The 18,546-nt window shown below is 38.5% G+C and overlaps 2 protein-coding genes across 2 annotated transcripts; one reads left to right on the top strand and one right to left on the bottom strand.

Moving 5' to 3' along the window:
• Positions 10,057-11,405, top strand: LOC107606702. Its single transcript, XM_016308734.1, has 2 exons — positions 10,057-10,554; positions 10,656-11,405. Exons 1-2 carry the CDS (start codon positions 10,057-10,059, stop codon positions 11,403-11,405), a joined length of 1,248 nt encoding a protein of 415 aa, XP_016164220.1.
• Positions 16,754-18,296, bottom strand: LOC107609541 (ethylene-responsive transcription factor 3). Its single transcript, XM_016311541.2, has one exon. It carries the CDS (start codon positions 17,921-17,923, stop codon positions 17,264-17,266), a length of 660 nt encoding a protein of 219 aa, XP_016167027.1. The 5' UTR covers positions 17,924-18,296; the 3' UTR covers positions 16,754-17,263.

Below are 18,546 nucleotides of genomic sequence, written 5' to 3'. Positions count from 1 at the left end.
TCGACATAAACATAAATGATCTAAACTTTTTTTTTTTTTTTACTTTTTAAGTGAATATAAAAAGATTATACCATTTAAGTTATAATTCATTAGCAATTTAACATAAATTAAGATAATTTATGTATTTAGTTTATTGTAAGAATATCTGTATCCGACATAAATACATCAAGATTTTAAACTTATATGTGCTTCTTAGATAAAAAATTGACAAAATTGAGAATTTTAAGTACACAATTTATGTACACAATTAACCAAAGTTTATTATTTTTCTTATCAATAGGTAGTTTATAAGGTATCTTATAAATTCGATACTCGATCAAATCATGCCAGGGAATTTTATGGTCTCAAATAATTATATGGCTTGAACAAGGCAGATGCTATGCACTTAAAAATCCAAAAAGATAAATAAATAAATGATAAGCATGATGATAGCTGCCCCGGATACTATCACAGACAAATATATCAAAACTTCGCTACTCATACCTTTAATTAGGGTGCACATGGGCCGGGTGAAGCCGGGTTTGATGTGATCCAGATCCGACCCGAAATATACACCGGGTCTATTTATTAGACTCGAACCCGGCCCTAGACCCGATGAAACCAATACACTTTCGGGTCACAATTATACCGGGTAAAAACCGGGTGAAAACCGGGCCGTTAACATTACATTACGTTGATACCTTCTTGTAAGCTAGCATGTAAAAATATCCAAATTTTCAAGACTCCAACCATTATTTAACATGGTAAAATTCACTTAGAAAAATATAACAAGAACCAACCCTTCTTCAAAATTAAAGCATAACCACAATCAATACTAAAGTATAACCACAATCAATACTAATATTGTCTAATAATACCAAATATTTAAATCAATACAAATAACACAATATTATGCATTAGTCTAAAGTCTTATACATTATAAACATAAAACATTAACTTATAGTTTTATAATGACTAATAACACAAAATATTAAGATTTACAATACTTAAATTCCACATAAGAATAGTCATGATCCATCACTAATAACACAAAATATTAATTGTGTATGATGACCGGGTCACCGGGCCGACTTCGGGTGACCCGAGCTATGACCCGGACCCGACCCGAAATAATGACCGGGTCTATTTTTGAGACCCTTACCCGACCCTAAACCCGATGAAATCACACCAAATTAGCCCCAAAAGTGTTCGGGACCGGGCCGAGCCTTCGGGCCGGGCCGGGTCTGTGCACCCCTACCTTTAATCTTAGGAAAAATATGTGGAACCAAAATGTGACCAGCCAAAAAATAAATAAAGCTGTTTAATTAAAATTACTTTTTGAATAATATGTTTGAAAACCGCTCCTGAGATCACGAAGCACAAACCAAAACTCAATTTTTCATGGAATCCAAACACATTTTGGCTGATTTTTGGCTGATATGCTTTTGGTTCTTTAGTTGTTCTCTTAATCTTATAATAGAAAATATTTTCATTTTTGACATTAATATTATTTTAAGAGTTAATGTGTTTTTTATTTTATTAATTAAAAATTAATTTAAATATGTAATTAATTAATAATAATTATTATATTTTTATATAAATATTAAAAGTAGGGTAAAACGTGAAAATAAACCAAATGCTATACTAAATTACACAAATCAACTAAAAGATAAAATGTTACATGAATCTCCTAAATGCACATTTTTATGTAAATCGAATGAATTTTATTCAATTTATCAATTTTCCTACTAAATCGAATCAGGGTAAGTCAAATTACTATGCAAACATGTAAATCGAAACAGTATGAGTCGATTTATGCATGTAACGTGATCCCTAGTAAATCGAATCACCATGACTCGATTTATGCATGCACGTGATTCACAAAGTAATTCGAAACAATCTGTTTCGATTTACCATAGTTTTGTTCTCATACTAATTCGAATGGGACTGATTCGAATTACTATTCTCGTGAGCTATAGTTATAAATCGAATTTGGGGAGTTCGATTTAGTGGAAGCCAACCTATATAAATATGATATGAATGTGAATTTTTTATGAGAGTGAAACACAATGGCTAATGAGAAAACTTTTTTAGTATTGGTGCACTATAGATGGTCGATTAAGAAAAAAACACGTTCGGGAATTAAGTTTACTGATAAGGATCCACTTAGTGTTTTTCTGAAACCTTCAACGAGTTTCACCGAGTTCTTGAATTCTATAATCCAAAAATTGGGGTTGCAAGGCATGAAACGGGTTGAGAAGTTATTCTATAGAATTTCGATTTCAGTTTTGCGGGATGATGTGAAATACGATTCGTTCGTCATAGGGAGTGACGAAGATTTGCGAGTTTTGTTCCATTGTTGCCGACAATTTCTCGGGATCAGGACCCCTGAGCAGCTGAGCTGTTGGCCAAGCTTGTAGATGTGGTCTCCAACTCAGGAGGTTCGAACCGGAATTCCCAACCTTCGGCTACGGCAGCCTGTTCTAGTTCGAGGCCTATTGGTGCCTCTTCATCCGTGCCTGTCATTGCACCTAAGGCAATGTTGGTTGCCTCCTCGTCCTTCGCAACTGATCTAAACCGCAGTCATGACGGAGAAGTATGTGACACAACGAATGCCGATATTACTGATACGGCACCTATTTCATTACAGGGTGGAGAACCGGATGGTGTGGACGATGTACTGCGAGATGATGATGACGATGATGATGTAGAGTCCGACACAATTGCCAATGATAGTGGTCATGACAAAGCAGGGAGTAATCTAGCTGGGGGTGGTGGAGCATCTATTTCAGGAACTCAGCAATATCCCCCGCACTTTTCAACTTTGGACTTGGATGCCATGAGACAACAGGGGTACGTGGCGTACCTATTGGATTTGGGGCCAGAGATACACAGGATATTGGAGGACTAGCAGAGCTTCAGGTTGGTCAGCAGTTTCAGGATAAAGAGGATGTCGTGTTAAGCGTGAAGACATATAGCATCCGACGCGGGGCTCAGTATAAAGTGGTGGAGTCTGATTATCGCAAGTACTTTGGGAAGTGTAAGAAATTTGGCAACGGTGCACATAATTGATTCGGATCAGTCTCCGCCAGCGCAGATGTATTTCAGAGGTAAAACGGTACAACGGACCTCATACTTGTCTGGCCACGTTGATATCGAGTGATCACAGGAGTCTTGATTATCATGTGATCTCGGCTTTCATCATGCCAATGGTTAGAGCTGATGCATCTGTGTGCATCAAGGTACTGCTGAATGCGACGAAGGCACACTTTGGGTTCAGGCCGACTTATAGGAGGGTCTGGTTGGCCAAGCAGAAGGTCGTTACCCATATTTATGGAGATTGAGATGAGTCATACAACGAGCTACCACGGTGGGTCTTAGGAGTGCAGCTGACCATGCCTGGTAGTGTTGTAGTGCTGAGGACGAGTCCTGTTCTAGTGGGGGGCAGGTGGACGGTTCGCAAGCCTATTTTTACCGGCTTTTCTGGACGTTCCCACCATGTATTGAGGAAATCTGGCATTGCAAGCCATTGGTGAGTATTGACGGGACTCACTTGTACGGTAAATATGGGGGTACGTTGCTCGTTGCGATTGCACAAGACGGGAACTCCAACATCCTGCCTGTTGCATTTGCACTCGTGGAGGGTGAGAATGCGGAGTCCTGGTCATTTTTTCTATCCCATCTCTGCCAGCACATGACCCCGTAACCGGGTATCCTGGTGATATCTGATAGGCACAACGGTATCAAGGCTGCACTTGAGGCTCTCGACGGAGGATGGCTACCACCTGCTGCATACCGTGCATTCTGTATTCGACATGTGACTGTAAGTTTTTTCCTCACATTCAAGGGTAAGGATGCAAGGAGGCTTCTTGTGAATGCAGCGTATGCCAAGACTGAGGTGGAATTCGATTACTGGTTTGATATTCTACGGTCTGAAGACCCTGCCATATGTGACTGGGCGAACAGGATTGATTATTCGTTGTGGACTCAGCATCGGGATGAGGGTAGGAGATTCGGACACATGACGACAAACATCTCTGAGTATGTTAATTCCATCTTGAAGGGAGTCAGGAATCTTCCGGTGTGCTCACTAGTGAAGGCCACTTATAGGAGGTTGGCAGAGCTATTCGTTCGCAAGGGGAGAGAGGCAAATGCCCAACTAGGGACTGGACAGCAGTTCAGTCAACATCTGGTGAAGTCTATAGAGGCCAATCTGAAGATGTCGAGGTGCTTCACGGTGACTTTGTATGACATAGATAATTCGGAGTTCACCGTCTCGGAGACCACTCCTACTGGGTCATTCTCACTGGGTAGTTACAGAGTGTCACTCAGGGCTCAGACATGTAATCGCGGATATTTTCACGCACTTCATTATCCTTGTTCTCATGCCTTGGCATGTTGTGCCTATTCACGGCTCACTTGGCAGCCGTATATCCACCAGGTGTATCATCTTAGCTCGGTGTTCAGTGTGTACCGGATGGGATATTCACCTCGTCCATCCCCGAGGATTTTTGCCCACCGTACGATGGGCCCACAGTCATACCAGATCCCTCCAAGAGGCGTGCGAGTGCGGGACGTCCCAGGTCCACCAGAATCCAAACTACTATGGACGAGGCCGATCCAAACAGGCCCAAGAGATGTGGTATGTGCAGGCAACCAGGACACACACGTCGGAGCTGTCCACAGGGCGGTGTCACCATGGGGACCGTGGTCAATGCGTAGATGTTGGTTTAGTTGTTTTAGTTTCGTATTTGCACTTGAGTATATTGGTTTAGTTGTTTTAGTTTTTTATTTGCACTTGAGTATGTTGGTTTAGTTGTTTTAGTTTCGTATTTGCACTTGAGTATATTGGTTTAGTTGTTTTAGTTTTTTATTTGCACTTGAGTATGTTGGTTTAGTTGTTTTAGTTTCGTATTTGCACTTCTGTAGTTAGTTCATGTACTGTGTTGTTGGATGTGTTTTTTTCCAAATATCATCTTATGTTATGTTGAACCCTATTTTGTTGCGCAATGATCCGTCTAACATAGCCTATTGAAAACCGGTATGTTATTGTTGTGTGATATAGATTATTGTCGCCAACGATAAGCGTACAGAAACCATAATATGTAGAACACATATAACATATGTAGTACATGTAACACAAAGTCAGTTTCAACATAAGTCATACAAACTACACGCATTTGTTACATAACATAGGTAACACAAAGTACAATGGGTCCATAACTCACAAAACATACAGCAAATAAGAAAGACAAATTAAAGATTGAGAATAAAGCATATAACCCAAATACTCGTGAGTCATCTGAATAAATGTGAACCCGTGAAGCAGCGTCGGGGTCGTCAGACCCTCTGGCCTCTCCGGGCAAGCAGCTCCTGTCATCCTCTCTGTCCGAATCATCCTCCTGGGTAGCAGGTGGGGGTGGCCTAGGCTGCTCTGGCCCACGATGTGGGGAGTCCCCAGACGGCCTTCGCTCCGGATGCGGGGGGTCCTAGATTGTCTTACGACTGCCTGTGGGATAGCAGTGTAGGCGGACAGAGGAGTACCACCCAAGGCAAAATGCTCATGAATCGGACCTGAAGGAGGCTTGTTCAAATCCATGTCTAGGTGTGCCTGCATGCCGGTGGTATGTGTCCTCTGACGTGCCGCATCATCCTCCTGCATGATGGCACTGATCTCCTCCCGAAAGTGTGATCCTCCAAAGTCCGCATCAATACCATCACTGGTCAGCAAGTCTGACAGTAGCTGTCCTGGACTAGACTGCTTATGGTTAGAGTTGATGTTGTCGTGTGTATCAAGGTACTGTTGAATGTGACAGAGGCACATTTCGGTTTTAGACCGACTTACAGGAAGGTTTTGCTGGCTAAGCAGAAGGTCATGGCACAGATTTATGGAGGTTGGGATGAGACATACAATGAGTTGCTGCGATAGATACTAGGTGTGCAGATGACGATGCCGGGTAGTATTGCAGTGTTGAGGATGAGTCTCGTGTGAGTTGGTGGGCAAGTCGATCAGTCCCATGCTTATTTCCACCGCTTTTTTTGGACATTCCCATCGTGTATTGAGGCCTTCCGACATTGCAAGCCATTGGTGAGTATTGACGGGATCCACTTATATGGAAAATACGGGGGTACATTGCTCGTTGCGATTGTTCAGGATGGAAACTCCAACATCCTTCCTGTTGCATTTGCACTTGTGAAGGGTGAGAATGTAGAGTCTTGGTCATTCTTTCTATCCTACCTCCGTCAGCACGTTACTCCGCAGTCGGGTATTCTAGTGATATCGGATCAGCACAACGGGATCAAGGCCGCACTAGAGTCTCCCGACGGAGGTTGGCTACCACCCGCTGTCTACGTATGGCAGCCACTGAATTTGAAGCCAAGTACCAGACTTGTTGCCAAAAGCATCATGATATAGGCCCGGGAATACCTCCTAACAGTGGCGTCGTCCGCGCCATCAGGAAGCTCTCCGAATGTGTCCTTTATCCAACTGCATCTCACCGTGAACTTGTCGATGCAGTTCGCAGGAGGCAAAACACCCAATAGCTCCTCAAACCACATCCAAGCTGGGCGACCACCCTCGATGTATCGCTCCAACTCTGTCAGGCATCCACTGACGTAATGTCCATCAACTGGCAGCCCTAACTAGTACGCCATGTCTTGTAGTGTAATCGTGCACTCTCGAACGACATATGAAATGTGTGCGTCTTTGGACACCATCGCTCCACGAATGCACTCACGAACGGATCATTCAACCTAAACCAAATCTTACTCAGCCTCGCAAGATGGTTTAAACCGGCCATCTGCAAGTACGAAATGATCCTCTCGTCCAAGCGCATACCCTGCCACCGTCTCATGCTCGTGATACATCGGTAGAGCTGCATAAACAATATAATAAATTGTCTCTTAGGACCACATCAAAATATATTTCTATAACAATATCAACTAATGCATCTGTTAATTCAAAGAATACCATAAACGCAACCAAATAATGTTACCGATTCAAACACAAAATAAAATCATATATTCATCAAACTAGGCCTAATAAAAATAAGTTTAATATTAATAAAAAATTTGACTTAATGTAGATGTCACATGAATTCTAAGTAAAATAGCAAGTCACTACCCATACTTTCTTTAATAACAACCCAAATCACAACATAGATTCCAATCACTGCTCTTACTCTAACTAAGTTTTACTACTAATTATCTTCACTATCCATACTCTTTTACATAATTGTAAGCACTATTCGAATTAGAACTTACTCCGTCAAATTTCTAGTAACTAATAAGTCACTAATCTAACAACTCTATCTAGTTTAACAATTGTAAATAATGACTATTGTCAAAAGAGAAAAAAAATATAATATTTAATCCTATTTTTGAAAAAAAAAAGTATGCACTAACCTCTTCATTGATGACACCAGCAATATGGACAACTCCGTCCAAACGATAAAGACGGTCTGGGTTATCTCCATCAGTAGAGTATTCGAATGTTGGAGTCTTTGGGCTGAGGTTTCTTTGAGATTTGGGGCCCGTTTGGGAAGCTTCAAAAGTAACTTTTTTTAGCTTTTGACTTATGAAAAATAGTAGTATTAATGTCTGGTGCAATTTTCAAAACCAAATTGCGGCTTTCTAAGAAGTTATTTAGGAGCTTATAGAGAAGTTAAAAAAAATGAATTCTCTCCTAATACTACTACTTTTTACCATATTTTTATAAAATATGCATTTTTAGAACTAAAAATCCAAATCCAAAATAACTTATTTATAAGCTACTTTTAATATAGTCATTTATTATTTAAACTATTTTTTCAAAAGGAACTTAATTAAGTTATTTACCCAAACTGGGCCTTGGTAAGTAGGATTTTTGAATTGTAGTTTGAATGAGCTCAATTCGAATTCTATTTATAGAAAAACTGTTAGCAAATTGAATGAGTCTCATTCGAATTACCATGGGCACACATTGGATGTAATTCGAAACAGTCCAATTCGAATTACAATGTGTAGCAAATTATGGGTAAATCGAAATAGGTTGTTTCGAATTATTGTGAGCTTCACATGCATGGATAAATCGATATATGGTGCTTCGATTTACTAGAATACAACACATGCATGCATAAATCGACTTAACCAGCTTCGATTGCATGTTTCTTAGTATTTCGACTTAGGCTTCTTCGATTTACTATGCGAGTTGCTAAATCGAATTAAGCTCATTCGATTTATATAGAGACGTGCTAATAGAAAATTCATGTAACGTTTTCAGGTTTGGGTGGATTGTGCGATTTTGGGTTGGATTTGGTTTATTTATGCATTTTACCTTTAAAAATATTTTATATATAAATAGCATTATTAAATAATAGTGTTATTAAAATTTTAGAAAATACTATTTGTACACCATAATCAGCCACCAATATATTTGTGTATAAATATATATGTAGTTTAACTTAGGTTTAATTATTCTGTTAGTCCATATAGTTTGGCCGAATTTTTAATTAGGTCCCTATAGTTTTTTTTCCTTTCAATTGAGTCCCTATACCAAATTTTTTTTAATTAGGTCCTTATAGTGACAAAAAACGTTTGGACTAACGGAATATTCCGTTTCCAAATTGGATATACCCAGTTACAAATGTTTTTTGTAATATTCAGTGTATTTACTTATTTCATATTGGCAAAATTGCCCTTACCCCTCTTCTTCCCTTTTCACTCAGGAAAAAATAACCCTTGCTCTTCCTCCCTTTTCACTGAGGCAAAAGAAACCCTTGCTCTTCACCCCATCTCCGTTTCTGATTGTTTGATAACATGTTTACATCCGACATTGTGTGATCGACATTTGTTATTGTCTATCGTGGCCTCCTTTATTGAAGGAGCTACTGTTGTCGTCGTTGCAAGGTATGAGTTACACTTTTTTCCACTCTTCACTCTTTCATGTCTGTTGTCGAACGTTATGGTGTTAACATGATTGGCGTTGTTGGTGATGTTTGATTAGGGAATGACTAATTTGCATTTTTTATTTTTTGTTGTGTAGCAATAGGAGAATCAGAGTTCACAATAGAGCTCCATCACGGAGGAAAATTTATTGACACGGGACATGGACTAGAATATTTAGGTGGGTTGGTTGTGGAAGACTTGCATTATGAACTAGATGAATGGTCTCTGCAAGAGATAGTGAGTTTGCTGAAGAGTCTAGGCTACAAGGGATATGCGAAGCTATGGTGGAACGAACCTGGAGTGGACTTGAAGTTAGGTCTGAAAGAGTTGAAGTCAGACGGGGATGCCGTTAGAATGGCTAGGGCTTTAGTTACTGATTCTGTGAAGCATGGTATAGTGTATGCTGTTGATGGTTACAGAGAAGGTAATGGAGTTGAAATCACATCAATGGATTCAGATTATATCCCAGATGAAGGCGAAGACAGTGGACTGATAGAAGTAGAAGTCGATGCTGAGTCAGAACCCTCTACTGAGGAGGATAGGTTTGATGACAGTGCTGATGATGGTGAACATGAGGATTACTTTGGGTTTGATGTAGAGGATGGTGTTGATGGTGGACAATCAAATGCGTTTGGTGGGTTCAATGGCCCGTTTAATCAAGAAGGGACAGCAGATAAGGGTGCTGAGGATAATCAAGCTTATAGAGAGATGGATGAACAAGTTGGAGACATTTCGGATAGTTATAAAACTGAAGACATAGATAGTTATGAGGGAGATTCTGATGACATGATTAAGGAAAAGAGGTTTACTAAGTATGATGAGACAGAAATGTGTAGAGAGTATGAGTTTAAGGTGGGCTTGGAGTTCAAATCACTTTCCCAGTTTAAAGATGCAATTAAAGAGCATGCCTTATTGAATGGGAGAGACATTAGGTACAAGAAGAACGACAAGTTGAGGTGAAAAGTAGTATGTAAGGGACAAAAAGGAAAGTGCAAGTGGATATGCTTTGCAAGTAAGGTAGGAAGATCTGATTGTTTTAGGATAAAAACCTTGAAAGGCAAGCATACATGTGGGAGGAATTATAGTGGTAGGCTTGCTTCTAGTGAGTGGATATAAAAAAAGATTGTCAACAACATTAGTCGTGGAGAAGAGATGCGGCTGGCCACTGTTATTCAAACAATTCAGGATAAATACATGGCAAATGTTAGTGTAGGAAAGGCTTACTGGGTAAGGAGAAAAGCAAGGGAAGAAGTGCATGGAAGGGCCATACTACAATATGCCAAATTGAGAGATTATTGTACTGAGATTTTAAGGGCAAATCCGGGGTCCAAGCTTAGTATTATTGTGGATAGGCCATCTTTGACACACCAACTGAGATTTATGAGGATGTACATGTGCCTCAATTCGGTGAAGCACGGCTTCTTGGCTGGTTGTAGGCCGATTATAGGAGTGGACGGGTGTCACTTGAAAGGGGACCATGGTCAACAGCTGCTAGTTGCAGTAGAGAGAAATCCTAATGACAATTATTTACCAATTGCGGTTGCAGCAGTGGAGGCAGAAACAAAGGACAGCTGGGGATGGTTCCTTGATTTGTTGCTGGATGATATCAGTGAATCAAGAAGATGGGTTTTCATGTCGGATCAACAAAAAGTAAGGATAATATGACTTATGATTGTAACTATTTCATTCTACTTGCATTGTTTTTGTTGATTGAATAATGATACTGGATACTGTTGTTTTTGTTGTTATAGAGTTTGATGCAAGTTTTTGCTGAGATGGTACCTTCTGTTAAGCATAGGTTATGTTTAAGGCATCTATATGCCAATTGTAAGAAGGCATATGGTGGAGGGACAGTTTTGAGGGATCTAATCCTATCCATTGCTAAAGCTACCTATGTGGAAGAGTGGGAGAGAAGAATGAATCTACTCAAGGAGAAAAATAGAGACTGTTATGATAAACTGATGGGAGTGGACCCAAAGTTGTGGACAAAGAGTCATTTCACGTTCATGGCAAAGAGTGATATGTTAATGAATAACATATCAGAAGCTTTCAATGGTAGGATTCTTGAGGCAAGAGACGAGCCCATTCTGACGATGTTTGAGTGGATCAAATACTACTGGATGTCAAGATTTGCAAAAAAGAAGAAGAAGGCTGAGAAGTATGAAAGATCCATTCTGCCCAAACCAAAGAAAAGGTTGGATGTTATTGCAACAAGAAGTATGGAATGGCAAGCTAGATGGGCCGGTGAGATGAAGTTTGAGGTGCATCACAAAAATAGGACGATCATAGAAAGGTTTGTGGTGGATCTGTTAGCTGGTACTTGCGGCTGTCGATTTTGGGGTTTGAGTGTATGCCATGCCCACATGCGTGCAGTGCCATCTTTAAAAAGGGAGATAATCCTAAAGAGTATTGTAGCAACTACTATAGTCCAGCAGCATACCTTGCAACATATGAAAAATCAATTGCTCCAATTAATGGAGAGAACATGTGGCCGAAAGTGAACTGTGATACCATCATACCCCCAGTATTCAGGGTTAACCTGGTCAACCAAGAATGGTGAGGATTAGAGAACCTGATGAAAATAAATCTCAATCAAAGTATAGAAGGACAGGTACCTTTGTGACTTGCAGCAACTGTGGCCAGTATGGACACAACATGAGGCACTGCCCAAATCCTATTGTCTCAGGTACATCTAATTTTTTGTTGTTTCATAATTGTTGATTGCACCTGTTTTTTTCTGATATGTTGTTGGGTTTCGATTGAACTTGCATCAGCTCCTGAACCCGCTACTGCTGAATCTAATGTTGCAACTGACTCAATTGAACCTGGATCTGGTGCACATGCTGCTGGAGCTGCTGCAAGGGGGAGAGGCAGAGGAAGGGATACGGGACTAGGTAGAGGAAGGGGGCAGAGGAAGAAGAACTATTGTCACAGGTACTTCTATATTTTGTTGTTGTATACTAGATGATTGAAACTGTTCTTTTACGAAATGATTTAACCACTTAACTTTTGCTCCATCAGCCTCTGCACCAGCTACTGCTGCTGAATCTGGTGCTACGAATGGCTTACCTACTGCTGAATCCGGTGATGCAAATGGCTTACCTACTGCTGCTGCTGAATCTGGTGCAAATGCTACTGGATCTGCTGCAAGGGGGAGAGGCAGAGAAAGGAGTGTGGGTCTTAGTAGAGGAGGAGCAACTATTATCACAAGTACAACTATACTTTGTTATTTCACACTACATAATTGACACTGTTCGTTAATGGATGATTTAAACATTTGGATGTTGTTGTATCAGCCCATGCACCAACTATTCTTGCTGCTAAATTTGGTTCTACAAATGTGTCACCCCTTACTTGATCTGGTGCTGCAAATGATTCACCCCTTGCTGGATTTGGTGCACCTGCTGCTGGAGCTGCTGCAAATCCTCCTCATACACTAGCAACTCAACCAATTCCTTTCATTGAACCACTCAGTCAACCAACTCTACAAATAGCACCAGTTACACAGCCTTTGCCTAAGACTAAGACTTTTGGGATGAAAAGAAGTGAAAGATTGAAGACGGGAATAAGAAAGGGAGCAACCAAACCTACTGAACACATAAACCTCACAGATGATTGAAGCTTTTAGGGTTATGTAGCTCCTCCTATTGTGGATTTATGTAGGGTTTTTTGGTGTATTATAGTCTATGTGGAAGTATTTTGGTATTGGAAAGATGACTTTTTTGGTTTATTTTGCTTTGTGGTAGACCACTTTTGATGGTACATTTTGGGTGGAGCATTTATTTTATGACTAGTGCAAGTTGGATCCACTTATCTTATCTAATGTGTGGAACATGTTCAAGACCACTTTTATGCATTATATTATTCTAATGATGAATCTGTGGTAGTAGTTATTTTTAATTGTATACATTTTTATTTAATATCACAACATTGTATTTATAGTAGAAAACAAAAAACAAACTTCATCCATTCAATCTAAATAACATAACATACACTTTTTATAATTGCTCTGTTTAAAGCCAACAGTGACCACTTCATCCCTAAACTTTACCACATAGCACTGCAACTATTAGGATTACACAACAAAGAAAAAACATCATTTGCATCTTGGTCTGCTTCTTCATGTTTTCTTCTAATTTTCGAAGTTGCTCCTAGACCGAATTTAACTCTACACAGATTCTTCCTACACAGTCATCAACTTCTCCAATCTCCACCTTCAACCTCTCTGTGTCAACACTCAGTCTATCAATCCTCCTTTCTTGTGCATTTTCATCCCTAATTTCACCCTTTACCCGACCAGAGTAATACTGTGAAGCCAATAAGCAAATATCACCAACCTTCTTTTCTTCATCAACCCACTCAAAAAATTTGCATCTCCTACTTGGGCAAAACATGAACCTTCTATTTGGATTCCTGGGTGTATTAGAACTTTTCAGAATTAAGAGAGTCTCCACAGAAGCAACGAATCCTCCTCTCCTTCTGCTTCAACCGCTCACCTTTCATATGATCTTTATTATCAATCCACTCAAAAAAACTGCACCTTAGCACTCGTCCACAAGCTACATACCTTCTTCCATGGCTTGGCACTTTAGAATAAGACAGAATAACAACTGTCTCCCCACAATAACATAAATGTCTTCTCTTGTTGAGACTTCTTGAACTCGAAATTCTCGAAAAGAGTTGGGTGGAATCCATGCAAGATGAGATAATTTCAACAACAAATAAGCAGAAAGGGAGAAGAGGAGAACAATGAACAGAGTAGGGTTCTGCAGGTTTCGGATGAGGACAACGAATATGTAAGATTATAGATATGGGTATTTTGGTAAATTAAACGCAAGTAAACGTTTTATTTAACATCCACTGCGAATAGGGACTCAATTAAAAAAAAATTGGTATAGGGACTCAATTGAAAGGAAAAAAGCTATAGGGACCTAATTAAAAATTCGGCCAAACTATAGGGACTAATAGAGTAATTAAACCTTTAATTTATTTTCAATGTGTATTTGTATTCTAACATATATTTTATACTGGTGACTGACTTTAGTAACTAATTTTAGTATACACATAACATAACCCTAAAATTTTTCATAATCCATCACTTATATTTTTAATTAAATTTCTTAGTCCGAAATGGCTAGAGTGAGGATTAAGGGTGAGATATTTTGCTCACACATGTAATCATCCAAATTTTCTGCCATATAGGTGTGAATTGTGAAATATTCCCTTATTCAAGGTGAAGAATATTGAATTCATGTTTCTCATGAAATATTATTTTATGAAAAAATTTTCAGATTATTAAAGTCAAGAATTTACTTAAATTCTATTTAGAGACGAACTACAAAACTACTATAAGTTAAGCGGAGAGTTTAATAACTTTAGCCATAAGGATCTCTCAAAACGTTCAAATATTTTTGTATCAAAGTTCAATTAAACAGATCTAAATTCAACAAAAACCACTTTCATTATACCAGTGTATCGCACACGTGTTTCAATAACGTTTCTTCGACTTCATTTTCGCGTGCTTTTTTCTTCGCGTTCTTCCTTCTTCTTCTTCCCTTTCCTCCTTCGTCTTTACATTCCTTCTTTTTCTTCTTCGCGTGTTTTCTCTCGATCATAATTCTTTTATTGTTATTGTTGTTGCTGCGTTTTTTCTTTTCCTCCTTTTAATTGAGGTTCATTTGGATCCAAAAATGAATTCGATGTGTTTTTGTTGATAATTGAGTCTTTTTGACTACTTGTTCAAAATTGAACTAATTTCAATTTATTTGTGAATTAATTGAGGTTCACTTGATGCTGATGATAAGTATTGGCCAAATTTTTTATCTCTTAAGTAATTTCGGTTCATTTTTTAGTTTCATTGAGGTTCATTTAGATCTAGAAATAAATTGTCTGTGTTCTTGTTGATGTTGGAGTCTTTTTGACTGCTTGTTCAAAACTGAACTAATTTCGGTTCATTTGTGTGTTAATTGAGGTTCAGTTGATACTGCTGTTAAGTTTTGACCAAATTTTTTATTCCTTAAGTAATTTCGATTCATTTATTAGTTTATTTGAGGTTCATTTGGATCCAAAAATGAATTCTATATATTTTTGTTAATGATTGAATCTTTTTTACTGTCCGTTCAAAACTGAACTAATTGAATGGAATGTAGTGGAATATAATGCTATTGAATAAAGGGATAATGAATAATTTCATTCTTCTTTGTTAAAAAATTTGGTCAATACTTATCAAAAGCAGCAAGTGAACCTCAATTAACACCCAAATGAATCGAAATTAGTTCAAATTTGAACAAACAGTTAAAAAGAATCAATCATTAACAAAAACACATCAAATTCATTTTTAGATCCAAATGAACTTTAATTAAACTAAGAAATGAACCAAAATTACTTAAATAATAAAAAAAATTGGTCAATAATTATCAACAGTATCAAGTGAATCTCAATTAACACACAAATAAACCAAAATAAACTAAGAAATAAATCGAAATTATTTAATAATGGTATCAGAAAAAATCATAACTAATAAAGATGTTAGCAAAATGTTAATATTATTGGTGATGACAATAACAAAAAAGGAAAAGAAAAGAAGAAGATGCAACATTGGGGAGGAAGACTTTGAAAGAAGAAGAACCTGCGTGCGCGAATTTAGATGAGAAAAAAGAAGAAAAAGAAAAAAAAAGAGAAGAAGGAGAAGGAAAAAGAAGCAGAGAAGGAGAAGAAAACGGAAAAAGAAAAAAAAGGCGCATAATTTAAAAATTTATTATAACAACTTAATTAGACTTAAGTATTTTGTTTGAACGTAAAGTTTTATTGTTAAATAAAATAACATATTTGTTACGATGGGTAACCGGAGATTAGTGTGCTGGACTTGTTAGGCTGGCCCAATCGTTCGAGGAGGGAAGCCTTTGAAGGGACTTGCGCTTCTGAGCCTCCGTCCGACTTGTGAGTATGAGTGAATGAGGGGTGGTATCCGTCCGACTTGTGAGTATGAGTAAATGAGGGGTGGTACCTGCAAAGACACTCCAATGCCTAAGTCAGCAAGGGTGTAAGGTACCTGAGATACCTGAGGGGTGTCAGTGTATTTATAATGGTGAGCCAATAACCACCGTTGAAGTAGTTCCATCTTTTAAGGTGGATAAACGTCCATTTATCTTAGAAAAATTGAGACATGGTCACTGGAAGTGGGTTGAGAGATTTTAGGATGAGTATTTATCTGCCAGCCAATCTTTGTCTCCGACTTTTTTGGAGCAGGTCGTGTCAAGAACCGACTTCTACAGGGGAAAGTCGGCGTAGAGTGAGGCTCAATCCTTTGGGTTGGGCCTTTCGTTTGGACCTGGGTCTTAGTGTTGGGTCAGAGTATGAACAATATTATTTACCAAATTCAATTCCTAACGAGTGAAAATGCGTTATAAAAATTTATGTCCCATTAATTGATAATATCACATTCTTCATTGTATATCATATAATAATACTCCATATTCCATTATGGATGTTAATACTTCATATTCCATAATATAACATCCACATTAATAATCATTTGATAGCACATTTATTTTTTGTTGATATGATAAAAAGGGAAAAAAAAGAACTAATATTATCAAACCAATTTTGTTAAGTAAACAAATTTGTTCATTGACACATTATGATTAAAAGTTAAAACACACAAGAGGTAATCCCCAAAATCAAACTAATAGTACCAATCAGCGTACTAAAACTTGTAACTTAAGATTAACCCAAGCAAGTTAAATGAAGATTACATTTCGTTCTATTTCTATTCAATAGAAACTCAACAATACTCAAATTTCAAAGATGTAAAAAAATAAAACAAAAAATTCATCTCAACGAAGCAAAATTGTAAATAAGCAGAATGTAATTTTATTCTCTAATCTGATTGCCATAATCTTTTGTACAAAAAAGAAAAAAACTTAACAAAAAATGTAAGTTCTAATCTCTAAGAAGTAGATCCAGAGAGTGATCATGTCCAATGCTTCTATCACATAAGGATCCAAAGTTACAACATTAACACAGATACAGCAACATTAACAACAATCTCTTCATTGTATCTATCCTCATACATAACACACATGGTTATGCCAATTTCTAACAACACCATAATATATATCAATAATATTAATTAATCTAAACAAAGTGGAAATCTTTTTTTTTCCTTTTGTTTTTACCCAATTTTTTAGTGCCTCAACAAAGTAAAATTGTAATTTTTTTTTTTAAAAAGGGAAAAACTAAAAATACATGATTTTGCCCCAATTTCCCCAGAAATCATTTTCCCGAGAAAATTAAGAGAAAATCAACACGAGATTATGCACCGGAAACCGAACCTCGTTGTCAAATCTCTCATCCCATATCAGAGGCACAAGGCGGTGGCGCGAATCTCCTCGTCGGTGAAACCGACGTCGTCTTCCTCCGGCGGCGGAAGGTTTAGATCGAAAGTTAGGGCTTTCCGGAACGAATCCTCGTCGTCGATGGTTGATGACGAATCGCAATCGCTGTGGCAATCGTCGACCGGAACTACAACCGGCTTCTCCGGTTTCCTTCGGCGACGATCAACCGCTGGAAGCGCCGCCGTTGATGAAACCCTAGGTCCGCTGAACGATTCGACCGTGCTGCTCATGCCGCTGCTCGTTGGCCGATTCACCTGAACCGGTTCGTACTTTCCGAACCCGTGAACCGGATCATCGTAACCGTGAATCGGAATCTGAGAGTGTGAGATTCCGATTTCGGCGTTGGGGAACGGAAAATTTGTCTTTGCTTTTGGTCCACGGAAGGATCGGGCGGCAGCGTCGTATGCTCTGGCGGCGTCCTCGGCGGAATCGAATGTTCCAAGCCACACGCGCGCCTTCTTCCATGGATCCCTTATCTCCGCCGCGAATCTTCCCCATGGTCGCTTCCTCACTCCGCGAAACCGCGTTTCTCCGACGTTGTTTCTTGAATCGGCGTTTGGATGCGTCGGATCTGCTGCTACGGCTGCGGCGGCGACGGCGACGGCATCTCTACCTCGACGCATCGATGATGATGGGGAAGATGAAGATAATGATGACGATGATGAAGTTGGTGGTGGTGATGAACGAAAAGAAGAAGAAGAGAAGAAGGAGAAGAAAAATTAGGGTTAAAGTTTGAGTCTTTTTTGGGAATAGGAGAGACCCAAAAACACCAGCCACCACCTTCTTCAATGGGCAATTTCTTAATCTTGCTTCTCCTCCATCTCTCTTTTTTTTTTCTCTCTCTCTCAATCTCTCTCTTTCACAATTTTTTTCTTTTTCGTTATTTTCGTGTTCCCATGTGGTGTTGCCTAATTCGCTGCGATAGATTATAGTGATTTGAATTGACAAATTTGTCCTTACTTTTCACACAAGTACATGGAACAATGAGGGACAAGAGAGGAATTCGCTACTTTATTTTATGTGTATAGCATGGTGGTTGATGGAAATTGGGAATGGAGATAGGTTTAATAATGTGATAATAAAGAAAAGAGTATATTTTTAAATAAGTTTCTGAACAATTTTGTATGGGATTTTTTTGTTTTTAAATTTTTTTTATTAAGTTGAGGTTTTTTAATTTTATAAAAGTAAGATTTATCGGTTTTTGTGTTATAATTTTGAGAATTTATTTATTCAAATAAAAATAAAT

Source organism: Arachis ipaensis, chromosome B07 (genome assembly GCF_000816755.2).
Source record: "Arachis ipaensis cultivar K30076 chromosome B07, Araip1.1, whole genome shotgun sequence".
Lineage (NCBI taxonomy): Eukaryota > Viridiplantae > Streptophyta > Magnoliopsida > Fabales > Fabaceae > Arachis > Arachis ipaensis.
The sequence above is the reverse complement of the archived record's forward strand: the minus strand, read 5'-3'. Positions and strand labels throughout refer to the sequence as shown.